The 19,420-nt window shown below is 41.9% G+C and overlaps 1 protein-coding gene across 2 annotated transcripts in view; it reads left to right on the forward strand.

Annotated features, from left to right (window-relative positions):
- Positions 1-19,420, forward strand: part of TENM3 (teneurin transmembrane protein 3) — a 1,441,545-nt gene that overhangs the window by 1,357,090 nt on the left and 65,035 nt on the right. Inside the window, exons 20-23 of one of the 2 annotated variants that reach the window (XM_078677989.1) lie at positions 876-1,143; positions 2,435-2,578; positions 13,403-13,652; positions 16,537-16,557. In XM_078677989.1, the coding sequence (XP_078534115.1) occupies positions 876-1,143; positions 2,435-2,578; positions 13,403-13,652; positions 16,537-16,557 (683 nt within the window). The remainder of the gene's footprint in view (positions 1-875; positions 1,144-2,434; positions 2,579-13,402; positions 13,653-16,536; positions 16,558-19,420) is intronic. The other variant, XM_078677990.1, reaches the window with a different exon arrangement.

Raw genomic sequence — 19,420 nt, forward strand, 5'->3', positions numbered from 1 at the left:
TGTTGTATTTTATTAGGATTTACAGGTCTAATATTGCCAGTTTGAAGTGGCAGATTGCACTCTTCTCTTCCGCGCTTGTCTTGTTTATTACTTGTCACCATAGGAGAACTTGTGAATCGTGTTGCACCCTGATCCCACCATGGATTTTTTTAATATGATTTCCACTGGAGAACACCACTGTTGCCTCCATTTCTACACATACTGATCTCACGCCTATGTTGGCATCCACTAGCGTTTTGTTTGGCTCTGCCACCCAACTCCTTTTGTCACTGTCCAGCTCCCACCCTCCTCCCTGTGTTTCCTTTTACCCCTGTCACTTCATGTGCCCTTTTCTAACCCTCACCCCCAAAGAGCGCATGTCCTGCCTTTCTTGAACTTAAGTCTATCCTGTCCTCATCTTCCATTGTCCTGGCTTCCCAACCCTTCCAGTGGTTCCACCCTGCACTGTGCCTAACCTTTGTCCTTCACTATTTGCTGTGAAGGAAAGAGATTGTCAAAACAGGTGTACTTACTGTGAACTTGCCAGTGCATCTTTATACAAACCATGTATTACAAATGTGTTGCCACCTGTTTCCTTCCAGTTGGTGTGCTACACTATGATGTGCAAAAACACATCAGCCTGTCTTGAGGTTGATGTATGCAGGCCTTGAGTAATTATGTCAAAGTAATCTTCATCAGATCACTGTTTAACATGTTACCAATGTCTGGAGCACATGTTAGGAGATGCAGGACTTGTGGGAAACTTGGTATTGCCAAACAAATTTGAGACCATACAATTGGTGTCTTATTATGTATAATAAATAATTGGGGTTCTTTATAGAATGTTTTTGCTGTAGAATGTCGTCTTAATGTTTTCACTGTGAATTTGCTTGTAGGTGCTTCATGAAGAGACAACCATCCCTGGAACTGACTTGAAACTCTCCTACCTAAGCTCTAGGGCAGCAGGATACAAGTCTGTTCTCAAGATCACCATGACGCATGCGGTTATTCCATTCAACCTAATGAAAGTTCACCTTATGGTTGCAGTAGTAGGGAGACTTTTCCAAAAATGGTTTCCTGCATCGCCCAGTTTGTCCTACACTTTCATATGGGATAAGACGGATGCCTATAACCAGAAGGTCTACGGGCTGTCTGAAGCTGTTGGTAGGTTAAATATATGTATCTTCCTGAGGCAACTGGAAATATTGCATGAAAAATAAAGCTAAATATAAATTAAGACTTATTTTCCAGCGGGCCGTACATTTTGGATTAAAGTCTCTTTAGCATGAAAACTTACTAATGAATATGTCGGTGTTCTAATGTTGTAGATACGTACAGTAAATAATATTCATGATTTATACAACTAAAGTCCAAAATCGGTACAGGGAAGAACATTAGCTTGAGTTGTCCAAAATATGATGACATGAAACGAATGACAACAACTAATCCAACCAGAGTGATAACCTGCTAGACACGTGCAATCTTCCAGATGAAATAGAGTGTTATTATTTTATGTCACTCGTACTGTACGTGTGACACTGTAGGTGTTGTACTTAACCGCATGTAGGTAGTGCCTCTCCAGCCCATGGTAACAGCATGTGTTGTAACCTTCAGTTCACCAGTATCTACAGATTTCTTGGCATGCACTTAAATTCTACATTCCAGATATTAGACTAATACACAGTGGTTGGCCTACTTATGTTTGAGAGCATTTGTGACTATTAGCCTCGGTGAAACCTAATTACAACAATAACTTTTGGTGAAGCAAGCTGCCAGCTGGTCACAGCACCTTAACTTAAGGGCTCACTTGACTTTGCATGTGTTACACAATTGAGATCACCCGAAGGTTAATGAACACATTGACTTAACCACTGGGTACAACAAAGCCTAGCTTTGCACCTATATGCTGCCGGGATAGGCTTTCTTTTAGAACGTATTTCAACGCCACACCGGCGTAATCCTTAGACTTTCCTTTGAGACTGCCAATAACATTACTCAATATGTTGATGATTTTATGGTGTCCAAGTCAGTTGGAACCCTGACGTAGGCCATTGGTACATCTTGAAATGCAACCAAATTGCCACTGGGCAATTCTCGGTCTCTGTCCACTAGCCACCTCTGAACCGGTTTGATCACATGCTTATTTGTGATATCTCTGCATGCTGCCCACCTTCTCTTTACAATGCATTAGTCATATCTCTATTTTAAGTAGGATTTCTTGTGTAAACAATTTCTTGATTGATTTTTTTGCTGTAATACTGCAAGATGCTGCATTTACAATGAGGCTAGTTCATAATAACAAAAATGTTGAATAACCTAAAGACAGAAGCCTTGATAACTTCAATTTCTACTCATAATTGGCATGTCTATTTACAGTGTGACTATTAAGCTGTCTTAGTGAAATGTGTAACTCTGGCTTCGCCCTCTGGGTTGAACTAAAACATTTTCATTTCAGTATCTGTTGGTTATGAATACGAATCTTGCCTGGACTTGACATTGTGGGAAAAGAGAACAGCCGTTTTGCAAGGCTATGAACTGGACGCCTCCAACATGGGTGGTTGGACGTTGGATAAACATCATGTACTGGATGTTCAGAACGGTAAGGAATGCTGCATGCATAACATCTGAATAGTAGCAGATATATAATAAAACAGTATTCATTTTAACATGCTGTGATTTTATGAAAAAACAGAATATGTCAAGAGATACCAGGCTTCTTTCACACAATTGAAATTCCCTCTAAAGCCTTTTGATTTGAAATATGTTCTTAAATGTAGTGTTACTGACAAGAGTTGAAGGTACCATTATTGTGCTAAAGTATTGTCCTCCCAAAGGCTGCTTCTCGATGTGAATAGAGCATAGCTATCTAATGATACAAATAAGGTTTGAAAATGCAAGCGAGACCTGCGGTTAAGGGCTGAGTGGCCCGCCTCCCTCCCTTTTGCAAGCACGATGAGTCTATTTGGTTGCGCAAAGGTCAGCCTGACAGATAGATACTCATTGTGTTTGGGTCAGGCAGCCAGGTGCTACAAAACGAGCTAATGCACAGGGGCCTGACCGCCTGAGCAAGCCTTGCCGGGCTAAGGATTTCACAGTCCTGATGGCGTGACCTCATCAGCTCAGCAAAGCACACTGAGGTCGTCCCCCTCATGATGAGCGGGGAGTGTCACTGATTGAATCAGACTTGAGTGCTTCAGGTTTAAGCCTTGACATGCCTAGTACTAACTTTCAAAGACTCTGTGTGCGATGAGTTCAGCAACTCTCACTGACCTCATTCCACTCTGTGGTGGTTGAGTTAGGGAAGGTGCTCCTCTCATTGGCTGACCCATGAAAAGCTCGGCCAATGAGAGGAGATGTTAGGATACTCAGTCAATCCCTTCCTTCCCTGAGGACTCCAGCAACCACCAAGGCCTTTGCTTTATGCTGATCCCTCCCATCACCCGATGTCAACGCTGCAGCCTGATAAGTGCTTTTTGAATTTTACGTGTATGTGTTTATGTATAAATGTATGTGTGTCTGTGCATGAGTGCACACAGTGAATTGGTATGTGCTCGTGTTTTTGCTTGTGAATGGTGGGTGTATGTTTGTGCACTTAAGAATGGATGTGTTTGAGTGATTGTGTGTGAATGGATGACTGTGAGTTTGTGTGCAGTTGTAAGTGAATGGTGGCAGTGAATGTGTGCCCCCCCCCATTGCTAAGCCACTGAGTAGTATATATCATAAAAAAACTTTAGGAAAACAAACTGTCTACCTTTGTATCCTGTGCATTGTCAGAATCATTGCCATTCATGAACGTTATAAGAGAGTAAAAATGATTCTATACCCTACCATGGCCTCTTCTGGTGCCTCTGTGGCACTAACTGTAGACAGTATTTACTCATAATTGTGTAACTATGTCTAATATTGTACCTCTGGGTACAGAGTTCCATGAGGTTGGAAAGCTGATCATTGGTGCACTGTTTTACGTGATTCTTTTGTTAGGGCAACTGGGAGACCGCAATGATAAATTGAGAATTTTATGCAAAGGATAATAATTTATGTTGCGCAGCTCAAATATATACGTGCGCAATGCATTAAGAGCAAAAGCACTGCTGGCTCTCCAAGCGAACAGGCACAGAGTATCTCTACCTCTTGCCAACGTTACTTAGATTGCTGAGTTACTGGAAAATGGGTGCTGCTGCATCGAAAGCCGCCAGACCAACTTCATGCCAGACATTTTGGATGTGGCCCAGTGAGCTTGTGAACTTGAAGACAGTTATAAAACGAATTCTCAGTAGGATCCGGAAGTTTTCTGCGTTATTTCCTGGAGCGCTAAGGATAGAATTTAAAACAAGTATTGGCAAAGCCAGCAGGTCTCTCGTTTGGACTGATTTACTTTGCCAATGGTTTCAGTGATGCTGTACAACTGCCCACATAGCCGTGCAGAATGCTTAAAGAAGAATAAAATAAAGTGACAGAGGAGGCAAGAGAAGTAAACAACAGTGACAGCTGGAAACCCATGCATTCTTTTGGAGTGCTTAACCAAAAAGCAAAACGTTGTACTTGAAAATTGAGGAGAAGGAAGACACAAATAATGCAGCAATGCTCCAGGGGAGGGACACGCACAAGAAAGGTCACGAGGTAAAGCCAGCGAGAGTGACAATGCAGCCATCCAATGGTAATTAGTGGGCGGGCTATACGTATACGAAGTAGGGCTCCCGGTTTTATAGTATATATTTTTTTGCCATTTCCGTCGGTATTTATCCATGTTTATTTTTTGCTAATTTTATCTGTATTTGTCCATATTTATTTTGTGGAAAAATTAAGCTGAAATTAGTATATTTCCACAATTATTTAACCGATAAATATGCACTCATGCTTGAATGTCAGCTAGGTTTCAGTGCTGTGGACAACCGCAGAAGATAAATCAGTGCACTTATATGAAAATATGCAACCAATCCACACATCTATTGGCCTGTCAGTCATGGCAGACAGCATTTAGAATTGCTCAAAAGCAACTCAAATTCAGTTTTTATCCACATTTAAAAATAAATACAGACAAGAAAATGAATTTTCTGTCTGTATTTATCTGTAAAAATCGGTAAAAACGGAAAACAGGGAGCCTTAACTATAAGATGTCAACTGATCTTTTTGCCTAAAAGAAAGCTTGCGCTGCCTGGTAGGAGAGACTTGTCAGTTCTTTGTTGAACAAGTGGTATAATTATGCACAATTACACGCTGACTTCTTAAGGAGCTGACTGTAGGTAAATACAGCTTTACCGAAACTGGGAGTGTGGTGGCAATAGAGGGCACACTGCTGCTGAATAACAGTGCAAAGTGTGATAGCTGTCGACTAATAAGGATGTTTGTTTACTGTTGCCTCTTAAAATGATGTTGCCCTGGCTGAACTGTGCACTCACTCTTTTGTCTGGACAGTGTAGCCCATTTAATTCGCCCCCTGGCATCTATTATTTTAGAGTTGGGTTTCGACACAGCATTTTGCCCCATAAAGTGGCAAATTACTCGGGGACAATATTTGGAGATGCATGTAATGTGTCCCACAGCTGTAGTGTTTTAGAGTTTGGAACCATATGGACCTATACAAAATTAATAATATATGGTTTAACTGGTAGTGTGGATGCATGATGTGAGGCTGCATACCTACATATGATTATCGTATAGGCCGCCAGTCAGCCATTCTGCCAGCTAATGTGTTTGCTGTTCGGTACAACCCAACATAGTTGAGAATAATTAGGAAAACCTTAAGGAAATATATCTTTTCACCTGCTTAACCCTGGAGACATGAACTTCACAACCCAAAAAACTAGTGTATTTATCCACTCCATATGTGACATAGAATTCTCAACTTTGAATATACCTCTACCAGACAGGCATGTTTGTTGGGTAATTTGCAGCTCATTTGTTGTGGGTTCTGATATAGTCTGTATTTTTTACCATATTGATTGCTCTTCAAGATCCACTGAACAATCCCAACATAGGCCAGTTGTAGCAATAGAATATGTTCTATCATTTAATTCGCTATGGATGAAACATATTTGCAAATCCTAATGTGGGTCGTTCAGTGGTACTGAATCATGTGCCTTTCGGAACTTGCTTGTAGTGTATACGGAATAGGACATACGTTTATTACCTTGTGAGGCGTACAGAAGGCCAACTCTTACCAGCGCTGGTCCCCACACAGGTCTGTCACCTTCTCTCATGGAGATCAATGTCGTGTGTTATGCCAGTTACAAACGTGCTGTTCTAGTGTCAGAATTAGGAGCTGGTTCCCAGTGCTGTTGCATACATCGTAGAATCTTTAGAGGTTACAGACCCAAAAAAGGAGCTTTTTATTGAAGCTTCATGACGTCATTCCCATCGTATTTTTAAGTTACCGGAGCTGTCGCTTGAAAAGAAGCTGGGTGCTGAGATTCCCCACCATAAACCCAGGCCGGGGATTCTTAGAAGGGTTTGAAATGTCTTCCGTTTCCGGTCGCTTGGCCTTCAGGTGGGATCAGACATGCAACTCCAACACGTGATGTGCACAGTGCTGAGCACCCCTTCCCTCTTCACGATGAAACTGTTATTCTTTCTAGTCCAGCCGCGGCCCCTGGAGGGTGTTTCGGTGGGGCGGAGAGGTGTGGTGGGGGAGGGTCAGGGTGGGGGGGGGGTGCTAAAAACCAGAGTATGGATAATTGAAGCCAAGTAAACAATTTAATTAATAAAACGAATTTCGTAGCGTGCTGCATCGCAAAATGTGATACAGGGTGCGCTACGAAATTCGCTTTAAATATGAACGCCTTCAATCGTGCTATGTTTGTGCATATAGGATTCCATCATGTGCGTTTTTAATTTGATGAACTCCCTGAATTAACTGTTGAAAATTAAAGAAATTACTCTAGCAATCTGCCAGTGGGTGCACACAGTGTGACTATAATATGCATAATAGTGATGCCTTTCTGACAGCTTACAAACACATTGTGCTTTGAAACTCCATTTTGGCCGTGATCCAGAAAAGTAGATTTAGTGTGGCGTTAAATTATGTGGAAGAGGACACGAGGACACGGGAAAGAGTGAGGCAGAGAGGGCTTTCTCAAAGTGACATGTGTCTAATTGAATAAACGACGTGGCAAGCCGAAATGACAACGTGGATGAGCTGGAGGAATGGGTTCCAGGCGGTGACAGGTGTTTGCGCCAGCACCCTGAAACACTGTAATAAATATTCTAATGTTCGTCTTCCCATCCCATGATAATAGAGGAGAATGAGCCGGCGAGGGAGCAATTTTTCAAAGTAATGACAGAATAAATCAGCCACAATTGTGCAGGGCGCTGACTTGGAGGAGCCCTCTGATGAAAATTATAGAACTCGGCTACCTCAGCAAAATGATGATGCATGATTGTTGTAAAAGATATCAGGCGGGGGAGGGGCGGCGGGCCAGGCAGTGGTGACCCATGTGCACACGTTCAGCCCCCGAATGCAATGCAGACGGAAGCAGTGGTGACATTGCTTGCAGTTGTGTATTTTAATGCTCCAGTGAATTTTTTAAAACTTAGCTTTGTACCTCCAAATCACAACTTCTTTTAAGTACTCTAATTTTTTTTTTATTACCATTGGAGGCGGATCTTGTATTCAGGCTGCTTTATGCTCCTGAAGTGGTACTGGTTCTGTTCAAACAGAAGGACATTCAGCTCCATGATTCCTGGGTGCTGGAACTCAGAACACCCGTATGATGAATTCTGCAGGGCCATTAATCAAAAAGTGATGTGTGGTTTGGCTGGATTCTAACACATTGAGATTTATTATGACTAAAGCCAGTAACCATGGTACGAGCCCCATCCCTGGAAAAGACCTTTATATGCATGAAGACATTGCAGTTCTTAGAGTTCGAGTAACTTTCAGATGTCATACCTTTTTTAGAGTCTTTTATTTGTTTTGGTCTCATATGCAGACTGTTTTAGCTGTCTGTAATAAAAGACCTATTGTGGACTATATGAATACTTAAGTGGGCTATTGGTTATCCCACTACTTATCATTGGTTGACTTTCTTGTCAATCGCATTTAATTGCTTCTTAATAAATGGCTTTTCTTATTTATCTTTTCGTGTTGGTCTCTACCCTGTGTCCTCACTTATTTACCATTCTTTTGATTAGAAGCTTGTATCTTTCCACTGTTCACTCGGTACCTATTTTTTACTTCTGCTTCCAGCATTTCATGAGTTTTTTCTTGTTCTTGTTTCTGCTGCTTCGCCCTTCAGAACCCCTCCCTCCATTGACCACCTGTCCCTCCATGTCTTATACTAAAAGATCATCAACTGTTTTTAGTCGCACTTCCCACCCCCTTACTCCTTGGTTGCTACTCTGCCTTGCCTGTACTGTCTTATTTTTATTTTTTTTGCAACAGTGCATTTGTCATCCTGTAACACTAAATTAAAAAGATTACTCAAAATTGGCATTGCGTCATGACGCGTTGTCTGGTATATGTCATCACCCTGTCACCGCCATACCATGATGACACAATGTGCGTGTGTAATGGTTAACATGTGCGCACATGTGATGATGCCATGAATACATTTACATCATCACACCACTTTTTTCTTCTTTTTGACAGTACTTAACAGCATTTACAAAAAAGTCAGGGCCTATTGGCTTTGCCAGTTCTGTTTTTGCAACAGGCCTGGGTTTTGTTTCTTGAAACTCATTTTGAAGGGTTAGGCTTTGAAAACGTAGCCTGCCTAAAATGTCTCTGGTGATTGTGACTCTCTTTTTGGTTACAATAGCAGCAATTATTCTTTGCCCATCCAGTACAATGCCTCTCTGCTGAGACGGTCAGTAAGATTGCTTATAAGTAACAATTGCGAAGATGGTTTATGTAAGATGCTCAAATCTTTAAAAAAAGAAGCTAAGAAAAAATAGCAATAACAGCACTATTTGACTGGTTACTTAGTAGATGAAATACTCTTAAACCATTTGTTAACCCAATACTCTCCATCAAATTGTGTTTGCTACGTCTAACACAGACAGTACAAATCCCCCGAACACAAGTTACTGGAATGATGCGCTTTAAAATGGACACTGCACGCCCCCATATTTATTGACCAAGACATTGAGTCACAGCGAGTAGTGATTCTCTAAAGCATATCCAGCTTAGACAAAAGTTCTGGCTCAATTTAGTGTAAAAATGTGTTATTCACACTTACCCATTGTTATTGGCTGTTCCAGTATCACCCTCATTCTGAATGAAAAATTGTTAACAAGTGGTTTCATTACGTATTCAGACTGTTCAGTCACCATGCGGCATCGGACGTGAAGAGAATGTTATCTCAGAATCAGTTGGGATCGAAAGGCAGCCACCAAGAAGCATGCCTTGCATAGAAGAGCAACAAACTGCGCTGCTTCTGCTTACCCGATGCATTGCATAGAATAGAGCAAACAAACCGCGCTGCTTCTGCTTACCCGATGCATTTGATAGAAGAGCAACAAACTGCGCTGCTTCTGCTTACCTTATGCATTGCATAGAATAGAGCAAACAAACCGCGCTGCTTCTGCTTACCCGATGCATTTGATAGAAGAGCAACAAACTGCGCTGCTTCTGCTTACCTGATGCATTGCATAGAATAGAGCAAACAAACCGCGCTGCTTCTGCTTACCCGGTGCATTGCATAGAAGAGAGCAAACCAACCGCGCTGCATCTGCTTACCCGATGCATTACATAGAAGAGAGCAAACAAACCGCACTGCTTCTGCTTACCTGATGCATTGCATAGAAGAGAGAAAACAAACCACACTGCTTTTGTTTATCCGATGCATTACATAGAAGAGAGCAAACAAACCGCGCTGCTTCTGCTTACCCGGTGCATTGCATAGAAGAGCGCAAACAAACCGCACTGCTTCTGCTTACCCGATACAGTGCATAGAAGAGAGCAAACAAACCCCGCTGCCTCTGCTTACCCGATGCATTGCATAATAGAAGAGAAAAAACAAACCACTCGGCTTCTATTTACCTGATGCATTGCATAGAAGAGAGCAAACGAACAGCGCTGCTTCTGCTTACCCGATGCATTGCATAGAAGAGAAAACAATTTGCGCTGCTTCTGCTTACCCGATGCATTGCATAGAAAAGAGCAAAATATCTGCGCTACTTCTGCTTACCCGGTGCATTGCATAGAAAAGAGAAAACAATCCGCGCTTCTTCTGCTCAACCGATGCATTACATAGAAGAGAGCAAACAAACGGCGCTGCTCCTGCTTACTCGGTTCATTGTATAGAAGAGAACAAACAAACTGCGCTGCTTCTGCTTACCCGATGCATTGCATAGAAGAGAGCAAACAAATCACACTGCTTCTGTTTACCTGATGCATTGCATAGAAGAGAGCAATTAAATTGCACTGCTTCTGTTTTCCCGATGCATTCACCAACAACTTAGTATGATGGCCTTGTTTTAGATTTATTTAGTAGGACGTTCACTCTTACTTTATAAGCTTTACCTGAGTTGCAGTTGTGAGTCACTGTGAGGATGACGTAAATCATTATGCAAACGTATCACTAGCAGATGTGAGTAAGTGGAGGTCAAGTGTATTCTTTCTTGACCTGTCTGCTCTTCCTCCAGCAAACAAATACCTATTCTGCCGAGGTAGGAAGTAGACGATATTAATGCAGTACAAATGAGGTGCACAAGATAAAGCAATCAACCCTCCTCTGAGGGCAAAGAGGGGTTATTAAGAAGCGTGTATCCAATAGTGGGGCTGGGGCAATGCTTGGGGTCCTGATGGCGGATCATGGCCTGACTGACATTTGGCAACTTCCCCACCCAATGGACAAAGTATTCACACTCATCTTGGCTGCACATGACACATGATCGTGGCTAGATTTTTACCTTACTTCACACCCCAAGGTTTCTATGGTGCTAGACTGTGATATCCTTGAGGGCCCCATCACAGACCACCACCTTGTTCGTCTGTGTGTGGATTGGCGATTGAACATAGCTGTCTGGAAACCATGGCACCTCACTGTCTCCCACTACAATGCCCCATCCGAGAAATTGATTCTGAAATCTCACCTCTACGCATACCTAGCTAACCTTAAGGGTTCTGTGACCTCGTCGTAGGTCCTCTGAGAAGTGGCCATGGCCAATTTACGAGGCCACATCACGTGCAACTCTGCAATAGACAACAGGAAGAACCCAACAGGCTACACTAGAAGCGACTATCAAAACTTTAACACATGCATACACTGTTCATCCTACCGCCAGGGCTAGTATGGAACCAGCAAAAATGGACCTTGATCACTTATATACTTCCAAAGCTGAGTACATCTTATATCGGCTGAAAGCACACCATTATGAACAAGGTGACAAGCTGGGATGCCAATTTGGGGCTCAGCTTCAAGAGCAAGAATCCATGGTGACTATTCCAGGCATCAAAGATAGCAAGGGAAACACCCTCAGGGAACCATATGACTCTGTGAGAACATTTGCCACATTTTATAAAAACTCCTTGCACCATTGAATAAGACTATGATGCAATTAAGGAAGACTTATTATTTGATGTAATAAGGTTGCTATGCCTTAATGTGGATGGGAGAAACCTCTTGGAAGGCGAAAAATTGAAGGAAGAAATTGACGGCAACATTTGAATCTTGCCTATAATAAAGCCCCAGGTGAAGACCACTTCTCAGGGGAGTTTTATAGGTGAGCTAAGGACGATCTGACTGAGGTCCTTTAAGACCCCTTTAAAGAGTAAGACCAACCTTGTGGCTTAGCCTCCTTCTCCAGTAAGTGCTTAATCACACTCTTCCCGAAGCCAGGGAAGGACCATCTGCTCTGTGACAGCTACCACCCCATATCGCTCTTCAATGTTGATAATAAAATATTAGCAAGCATCCTAGCAACGCATCACAAGCAGGTTCTTCATACTTTGATCCATCACACACATGTCGTTTTTGCTCCAGCGACAACTTCCCACAACCACATGAAGACACCAGCACTCTTGCTTTGGCTCTCCTGGGATGCTCCTGAGGATTTCTTGGCCCTATCTGTGGATGTGAAAAAAGCATTTAGTCGCAAAAAATGGGCATACATGTTTTGAACCCTTCGAAGACAGAGCTTGGGAGCAGACACTAACTCCATAATTGGAGGGAATATGATGCCCTTACCACACAAAGTGTGATGCTCCAACACCCACACACCTATCGACCTTGATTGAAGCGAAGTACTACCTGAATTTCCTCTGACAAAGACCAGTCCCTTATCCACCTTATAGAAATATTGACAGAATGTGCTACCTTCTCTACAACTTTACAGACATCAGCTACTGACCGGTTGTCTGAAAAGGAAGCCAAGTATTTTTTATGGGACCTTCGCCTAGTCTAGTTCAAAGAGACCTCCCGAGGATTATATGATGGAGGAAGAAATAGTGGAAGCCATCAGAACCAGGCACCTGGAGAGGATAACTTCCCAATTAATTTTACAAAATCTGAGCCTCCACGATTGCCTCGTATTGTCTAGGGCCTTCAGAGTTCTAGAAAAATGTTGGGGACACGAACATAACTGGGCAGTCATCACACTGATCTCCAAACCAGGAAATTACCATTTCTACTGCGCTACCTACAAACCCATATGGCTTATACATTCTAATATGAATTTACTGATAAAGATACTGGACTTAAGACTCCAAAACATCATACTCTCACTTTTACCTAGAAATCAGGTGGGCTTTGTGTCTGGCAGGTCGCCAAGGATCTCTTACTGTGGCTGGATACTAACAATTTTCAAAGAGCAAGCCTTAGCAAGAGGGGGCATTGTGGACCATACGATAATTAATGAAAGGGGCTTTCTGTTGCAGTGGCTGGTTACTCACGGTCTATGCAGCATTTTTGTACTATGTCTGTATGGTGTAAACCTAGAGCCTAAAGGCAGCCTGAGAACCTAGGCTCGCAGAAGATGTGTTACGCTAACCTGACAGAAGCAGCCTTTGAATTGTCTTGATACCAGAACGAAGAGGCTTGGGACTCATTATATTTGAGCTCCTGTATAAGTGTGCTTGCTAATGCAGTAAGTGTTTTGGCATTAATAGGTCAAACATTGCAATTAATTCAGGTCTTCAAATTGTTCCTGCTGACGAGCTAGTATTCGTCTCTTTTCTCCTTATTATCGTTACTGCTAGTCTGTACGTTTCTAATTAAAAATTATGGTAGATTGTTTTGCTTTCCATACTTCCTTTATCTTACAGCTAAAGTATTATGTGTTTTAAGTCCGTTAGTTCCATTGTTATAAATACTGAGGACTTGCTTATTTAATGTGTGCAACTTTAAGAAAAACTATTTAATTAAAAAAAATGTGTACCAATACAGTTCCAGCATCATTTAAATGTTAGCAGGAAACTGTATAGGAATGCTTAAATATAGTCACTGTATTGATGAAACTAGTAATAACGTTGTTCTCCCCTTAGGAATCCTCTATAAAGGGAATGGGGAAAACCAGTTCATTTCCCAGCAGCCTACGGTGATCAGCAGCATTATGGGTAATGGCCGAAGGCGCAGCATTTCGTGCCCAAGCTGCAACGGCCAGGCTGATGGAAACAAGCTCCTGGCTCCAGTTGCCCTGGCGTGTGGAATAGATGGAAGCCTGTATGTGGGCGACTTCAACTTTGTCCGCAGGATATTCCCCTCTGGAAATGTGACAAGTGTCCTTGAGCTGAGGTATGCAGCAACGCGTTAGTGTTGTGTTGTGTAACTGGTCTTTGCTATGGCATGCACAGTCTCGCCTAATGTCCTGAATAGTCTGCTTATGTGGTGGTTAGAAGACACTGGTTCTTGAATAGTTCTTTCAACCCCCTTCCCATGGCACTGCGTGAAGGTGCCATCCTGGGATATCCAAGTGGCAATATGTTAATATGCCACAGTTTATGGATTGCACGGGACATTGTAGAGTTTTAGTTTTGAATATGTCACAGGTATTTACCACTATCACACTAAGCGTAGTAGTCTTCCGAAACTGGAGTAGTGATACACGTATTCCGCATCCCATTCGCAAATGCCGTCACTGATGTTACTTCAGAATTAATGTGGGTGCACCGACAACGAGTGGGTTGGATATCAGTTAAAGCCGCCTTTATTATGATACTGTTGAAAAACATCCTAAAGTGAACAATGTTTACGTATTTCATCCCTGTTAATAGTGGACATAAACCAAAGGCATTTTCTGACACTAGTGATAATTTTCAGATAGGTGTATTATAAATATTAAACAACCGTCTTTAATTGGAAACAAAGTCTTTACTAAAAATAAGATAAGAATATGTATTTATTTGTGTTTGTATTAAGCTACAGAGTTTGTTACTTTGCTGTAGGAAATGCTTTTTAAAGCTGTGGTTTTCACGAAACGTTTCCCTTCAGTGTTATATAGGAAGGGCATATTTCACATTACCATTGGCAGCAATATGTTCAAATTAAAGAGGATTCTTTTTTAAATTTAGTTGTTCATGACTGTGCTTCAGACACATGCATGTGCATGTATTACCGAGCAGAGAGAGATGGTGTACCAGCTCAAGTGTGTAGTCTCTGCCTTGGGCTAGCCGACAGCAGCGTAATGTTACACAACATGCCGCCACCTCTTCAGAGACTTATTCCCTAATGGCGACGACAGTCTGGGCCGGCTCTAGTCTCAGACGTCCTCTGAAGTGACTTACTGAGTGCGGCTATTACCAAATAATACTACAAAACTATGAAGTCTGTACATTTATATAGACTATTTTCCAGTGTGTTCTTTCACAGTATACTGCAGCACTGTCTGAAGCTGGGGTTGTAGGTGGGAATCTTCGACAGCGCATTCTCTCCCTTTATCAGAACAGTAGGTGTTCTCTTGATGCTTGTAGAAGACTAAATATATACTTCCAGACCAGTAAATAGGGCATTGCCTTGCCTGCTATATGTAACGGGGGCATTACCTAGACTTGCAATATGTAACTATAGCATTGACTAGACCTGCTATGTGTAACCAGGTCATTGCCTAGACCTGCTATGTGTAACTGGGGCATTGCCTAGACCTGGTAGGTGTAACTGGGGCATTGCCTAGACCTGGTAGGTGTAACTGGGGCATTGCCTAGACCTGCTATGTGTAACTGGGGCATTGCATAGACCTGGTATTTGTAACCAGGTCATTGCCTAGACCTGCTATGTGTAACTGGGGCATTGCCTAGACCTGCTATGTGTAACTGGGGCATTGCCTAGACCTGGTATTTGTAACTGGGGCATTGCATAGACCTGCTATGTGTAACTGGGGCATTGGCTAGATTTACTATGTGTAACTGGGGCATTGCCTAGACCTGCTATGTGTAACTGGGGCATTGCCTAGACCTGCTATGTGTAACCTGGGGCATTGCCTAGACCTGCTATGTGTAACTGGGGCATTGCCCAGACCTGCTATGTGTAACTGAGGCATTGCCTAGACCTGCTATGTGTAACTGAGGCATTGCCTAGACCTGCTATGTGTAACTGAGGCATTGCCTAGACCTGCTATGTATAACTAGGGCATTGCCTAGACCTGCTATGTGTAACTGAGGCATTGCCTAGACCTGATATGTGGTAATAGTGCACATTACCGTAAGCATGCCATTGCAGGTAATAAAATGCGTCCCTCTCTAGACTTCCCCAAGAAGAGGCACTCCACTCATTGTCTTTGACTTGCAATCATGGCTTGATTGTACACCAATACTGCCTAATTATTCATGTGCTCCGTTTTACAGACTCGCCATAGGGCTTATACTATTGAGTTTGGCTCCTTGTCAGTATGTGTACTCTTTCTGTCATCTGTGGTTTAATTTAATTCTCTTGTACGTCCCACAGCTGCGAGACGCTCCTACCCGACATTTCTACATGTGGTGCTTTTCTCCCATTTAGCCAAGTTTCCTGCATACTGTATTACTTTTGCCTTCATCTTAATTATTTTACTTTGATCTGCTCACTTAACATTACTCTAGTGGCGTCCTTGGACCTCACTCTCCATCTCGTCATATAGATAAAGTGTGGAGACCTACAGATCACTGAGATAGAGTAACAGGGACCCATGAACATTAGGAAGCATACACCAGTGGCAGTCTGGCTTTAACAAAACATACATATGACAGGTGACCCCCCTAAACTAGTCATACACAGAGACAAAGTTACTTCTATGAGACTAGAGGGCATTCAAGCTTCCAGTGGGCTGGTCAGGAAAAGGGAGAAATACCAGGTCCCATTCTGTGCTATCAGTATCTTCTTGGCGACTCCTATTCTCAAAAGACCAGGGTCCAGGGATGGCCACTGTAGGTAGATCTCGTTCTGTGCTACCGTAAATCAACCCAAGAGGGCACAAGATTGCAACGAAAGGCGTACAATGGTGACGTGGTCTTGTTGTTTGGGGTAAGCAAGCACCAAATGGCAAAATAACAACATTCCCTATATCTGAAGAATCTGGCAGTGTTGTGTTATTTACTCCCGACTAATTCTTCTTTTTCCTGTTTCTGCTTATGTCCATGTTTACTAAAGCTATCTTGCATTACTAACTCTATCTTTCTTACCATTTTCTTTGCTTGCATCCTTCAAGAAATAAAGATTTTAGGCATAGGTAAGCATTTTACACTGAGCAGTTGCTTGTTTCCTGGCTGTTGTGCTGATTGCACCCACTGTGTCGGGTTTATGTGACAATGTAAACATTGGCATGTTTCCTGAAGTGATTAGCATATGAACTAGAAAATTGTGGTTTTGTGATGCGTCCGAGGCAGGGGTGCAGACTTATCATGTGGGCCAAACTGAGCCTTTGCCCATCGCTTTGTTTAGAAGGGGCTGTACCTGGGTGAGAACACTCTTGGTCCTTGGTGATCAGATTATTGTTTCAAGTTTATGCTGCTACTGTTGTGCTGAAAGGACAATAACACATTTAGAATAATGTGTTCATCAAACAATATTAAATTAAATGTTCTTACATATAGCAGTACAGACATGACCTAGGAGGCAAACTGTTACTATTGATGCTTTTAATAATAATTTCTCAATACCATGTTCCCATTTCTTTCTCCTTTTTAACCACATGTGATTTTGATAATAAAAATGAAGTTTTTTTAAATTACGAGAGTGTTCATATAATATAACAATAGGCAAAAATAAGGAGATACATTTAATGGGGACCGGGAAGTGAAGAGAACGAGTGGAAGATAGGTTAGTATTGAGTAACCACATCAATGGCGCAATTGTAGTGCCTTAAATTCCAGGGATGATGAGATAATCAACCCAAGGTTTCGGATTATCCAATAAATTGTAGTAGGTTCTGTGTGACATGTTAATGTGAAGGAGCTTCTGTTGTTGATGTAGAGGGCCACAGGTAAGAAGTTCAGTTGCTGGTAGCAAAAAGGAGCGAATATCAGAATCGCAAGATGCGCAGGAGAAATAGTTGTGGTGCAAGGAAGGAGTTTTTGAGATGATTTGTGTGCGTTTGTGTAAAATAAGGCCACTGAATCAAGAAATTGTCTTTGGGGCAATTGATAATATTGAGGATAAAGGTGAGGGACTTGTACACTTCTCTCTGGTATGCTTCCTATCAGCATGGTGTCACATGGGCGGGCTAGAACAAACTTGGGCGACCCTAGTTTTGTCAGTGGGCTGTAAGGAGTGGATGAGAAAGATGAAGAGGAGAATTTTGCAAAATTCTGCTTATCTATCAATAAAGGTGTTCAGAATGTGAGTGGAAAGGAATCTTGTGCATAGTTGGGAGATGGCGAAAGAAAGCGGTTACTGTAGTAGAGTGAATTAATAGTCCTGCTTCTGTGTCTACCTGATTTGGGGTTTTCTACATGGATAGAGTAGAGAATGCAGTCAGGAATGAAATGACATGAAAATGGCACTTATAAAGCGCATGGCTACAATAAGGCCTCCCAGCGCTAAGAGCCAAGCCTGCAGGTCCACGCCTTAACTAGCTGGGAATAGGAATTTCTTCAACTGCCTGCGAAAAGACAGATGGTCTTCTTCCAACCGAATATAATCAGGGAGAGTGTTCCACCTTCTGGAGGCAACATAAGAGAAGGGAATAAAAAACATGGGTAATAATTGCTGTGATTCACAGGCAATGTATTTAAATCCCAGTAAGGCAAACTTAGTTTTCCAACCACTTGAATTTGGTGAAGTGAGAGCCATTAAAGTGGATAACCGCAAGACTTATGGCAAAAGTGCAGTATGAGGTCAATCATTACTGGCTGTAATAGTAATTTTATGAGAACAAATAGTTTTCAATTTTGTGTGTATGAGAAGAAGATTGTTATCCACTTGGGGTCCATTTGGCTTAATTCAGCGAGTTACAGTATTAAATTGCATTTTAGGCTGCTGGAGATGGAGGGGCAAGATCTTAATTGAGGTGTCCAAACTCCCACAAGGCTCAAACATTCCAACACATTATAATGAGTTTGTTTCTATAATTTATCTATGCCTCACCATTGATAGCTTCACAAAAGTTGCAAGGCCGTACTCTTTAAAATTGCATGTGATATGTATGCAACAACTAGGTAGACAATACGAACTTGAAAGGTCCAAAGTCAGTTAAAAAGACAAAAGTGTAATTAAACAAAATCAAAATGAAGGAAAGCAGATATTCGAACTGAACATTAACATGAAAAAAGCCATAGGAGATTGCAGGTAAATGGAATTCATTGTTATCCTATAGAAATGTAAACATAATTAGGAAAATCACACCATGGACCCATTGCAACTCACACTGATACAATTGCAGTCAACATAGCACTGTTTTACTATTCACACTCACTAATTGTTTTTAAAAACACAGGGATCTACTACCTACGGTTATTGATGAGGAAACAAACACTAAATGGCATGAACCATAGGGTGGTTGGGATGTTTAATAGCCATTTTAACTACTAGTTTCGAACACAACCTACAGGACTCTTTAATCAAAAGCAAATAGCTCTGCACCATAACATAAAGCTGAGTTAATGTAGGGTGCCATTATCCACCTCCAAACTCCTGATTGACCTTCAGCAACCCTGACATTTTGGGTAATGAAGGATGTTGAGAATTCATAGAAATGATCACACTAGCTAAAAATATGAGTGAGCATTAACCCCATTTACTTATAATTCCATGCGTGCTCTAAAGTAGAACTATTCACTTACCCCAAAAAAATTTGGGTGACTATTGTAAAAGAGGATCTAAGTCTTACCCACCATGGCTGTTAAATGGTTTGAAAAACAATTCTGAAAAACATTAAATTTGTAATGTAGACCGTTGGAAAAACTCACTAGTTCATCTGCTTATAATAAACATGGGATATGGATACCCTTCCTCTTTGGAGAGAAAGAGTGGATGTGGAACAGAAAAACTGGAAAGGCCGGCTAGTGAAAGCCTTAACAAATGGGCCAATACGCAATCCTGCAATCGAGTATGAGCTTGCCTTGTACACTAACCTGAAGATCAACTTCCACACG

This window comes from Lissotriton helveticus, chromosome 2_2 (genome assembly GCF_964261635.1).
Source record: "Lissotriton helveticus chromosome 2_2, aLisHel1.1, whole genome shotgun sequence".
NCBI classification, from domain to species: Eukaryota; Metazoa; Chordata; class Amphibia; order Caudata; family Salamandridae; genus Lissotriton; species Lissotriton helveticus.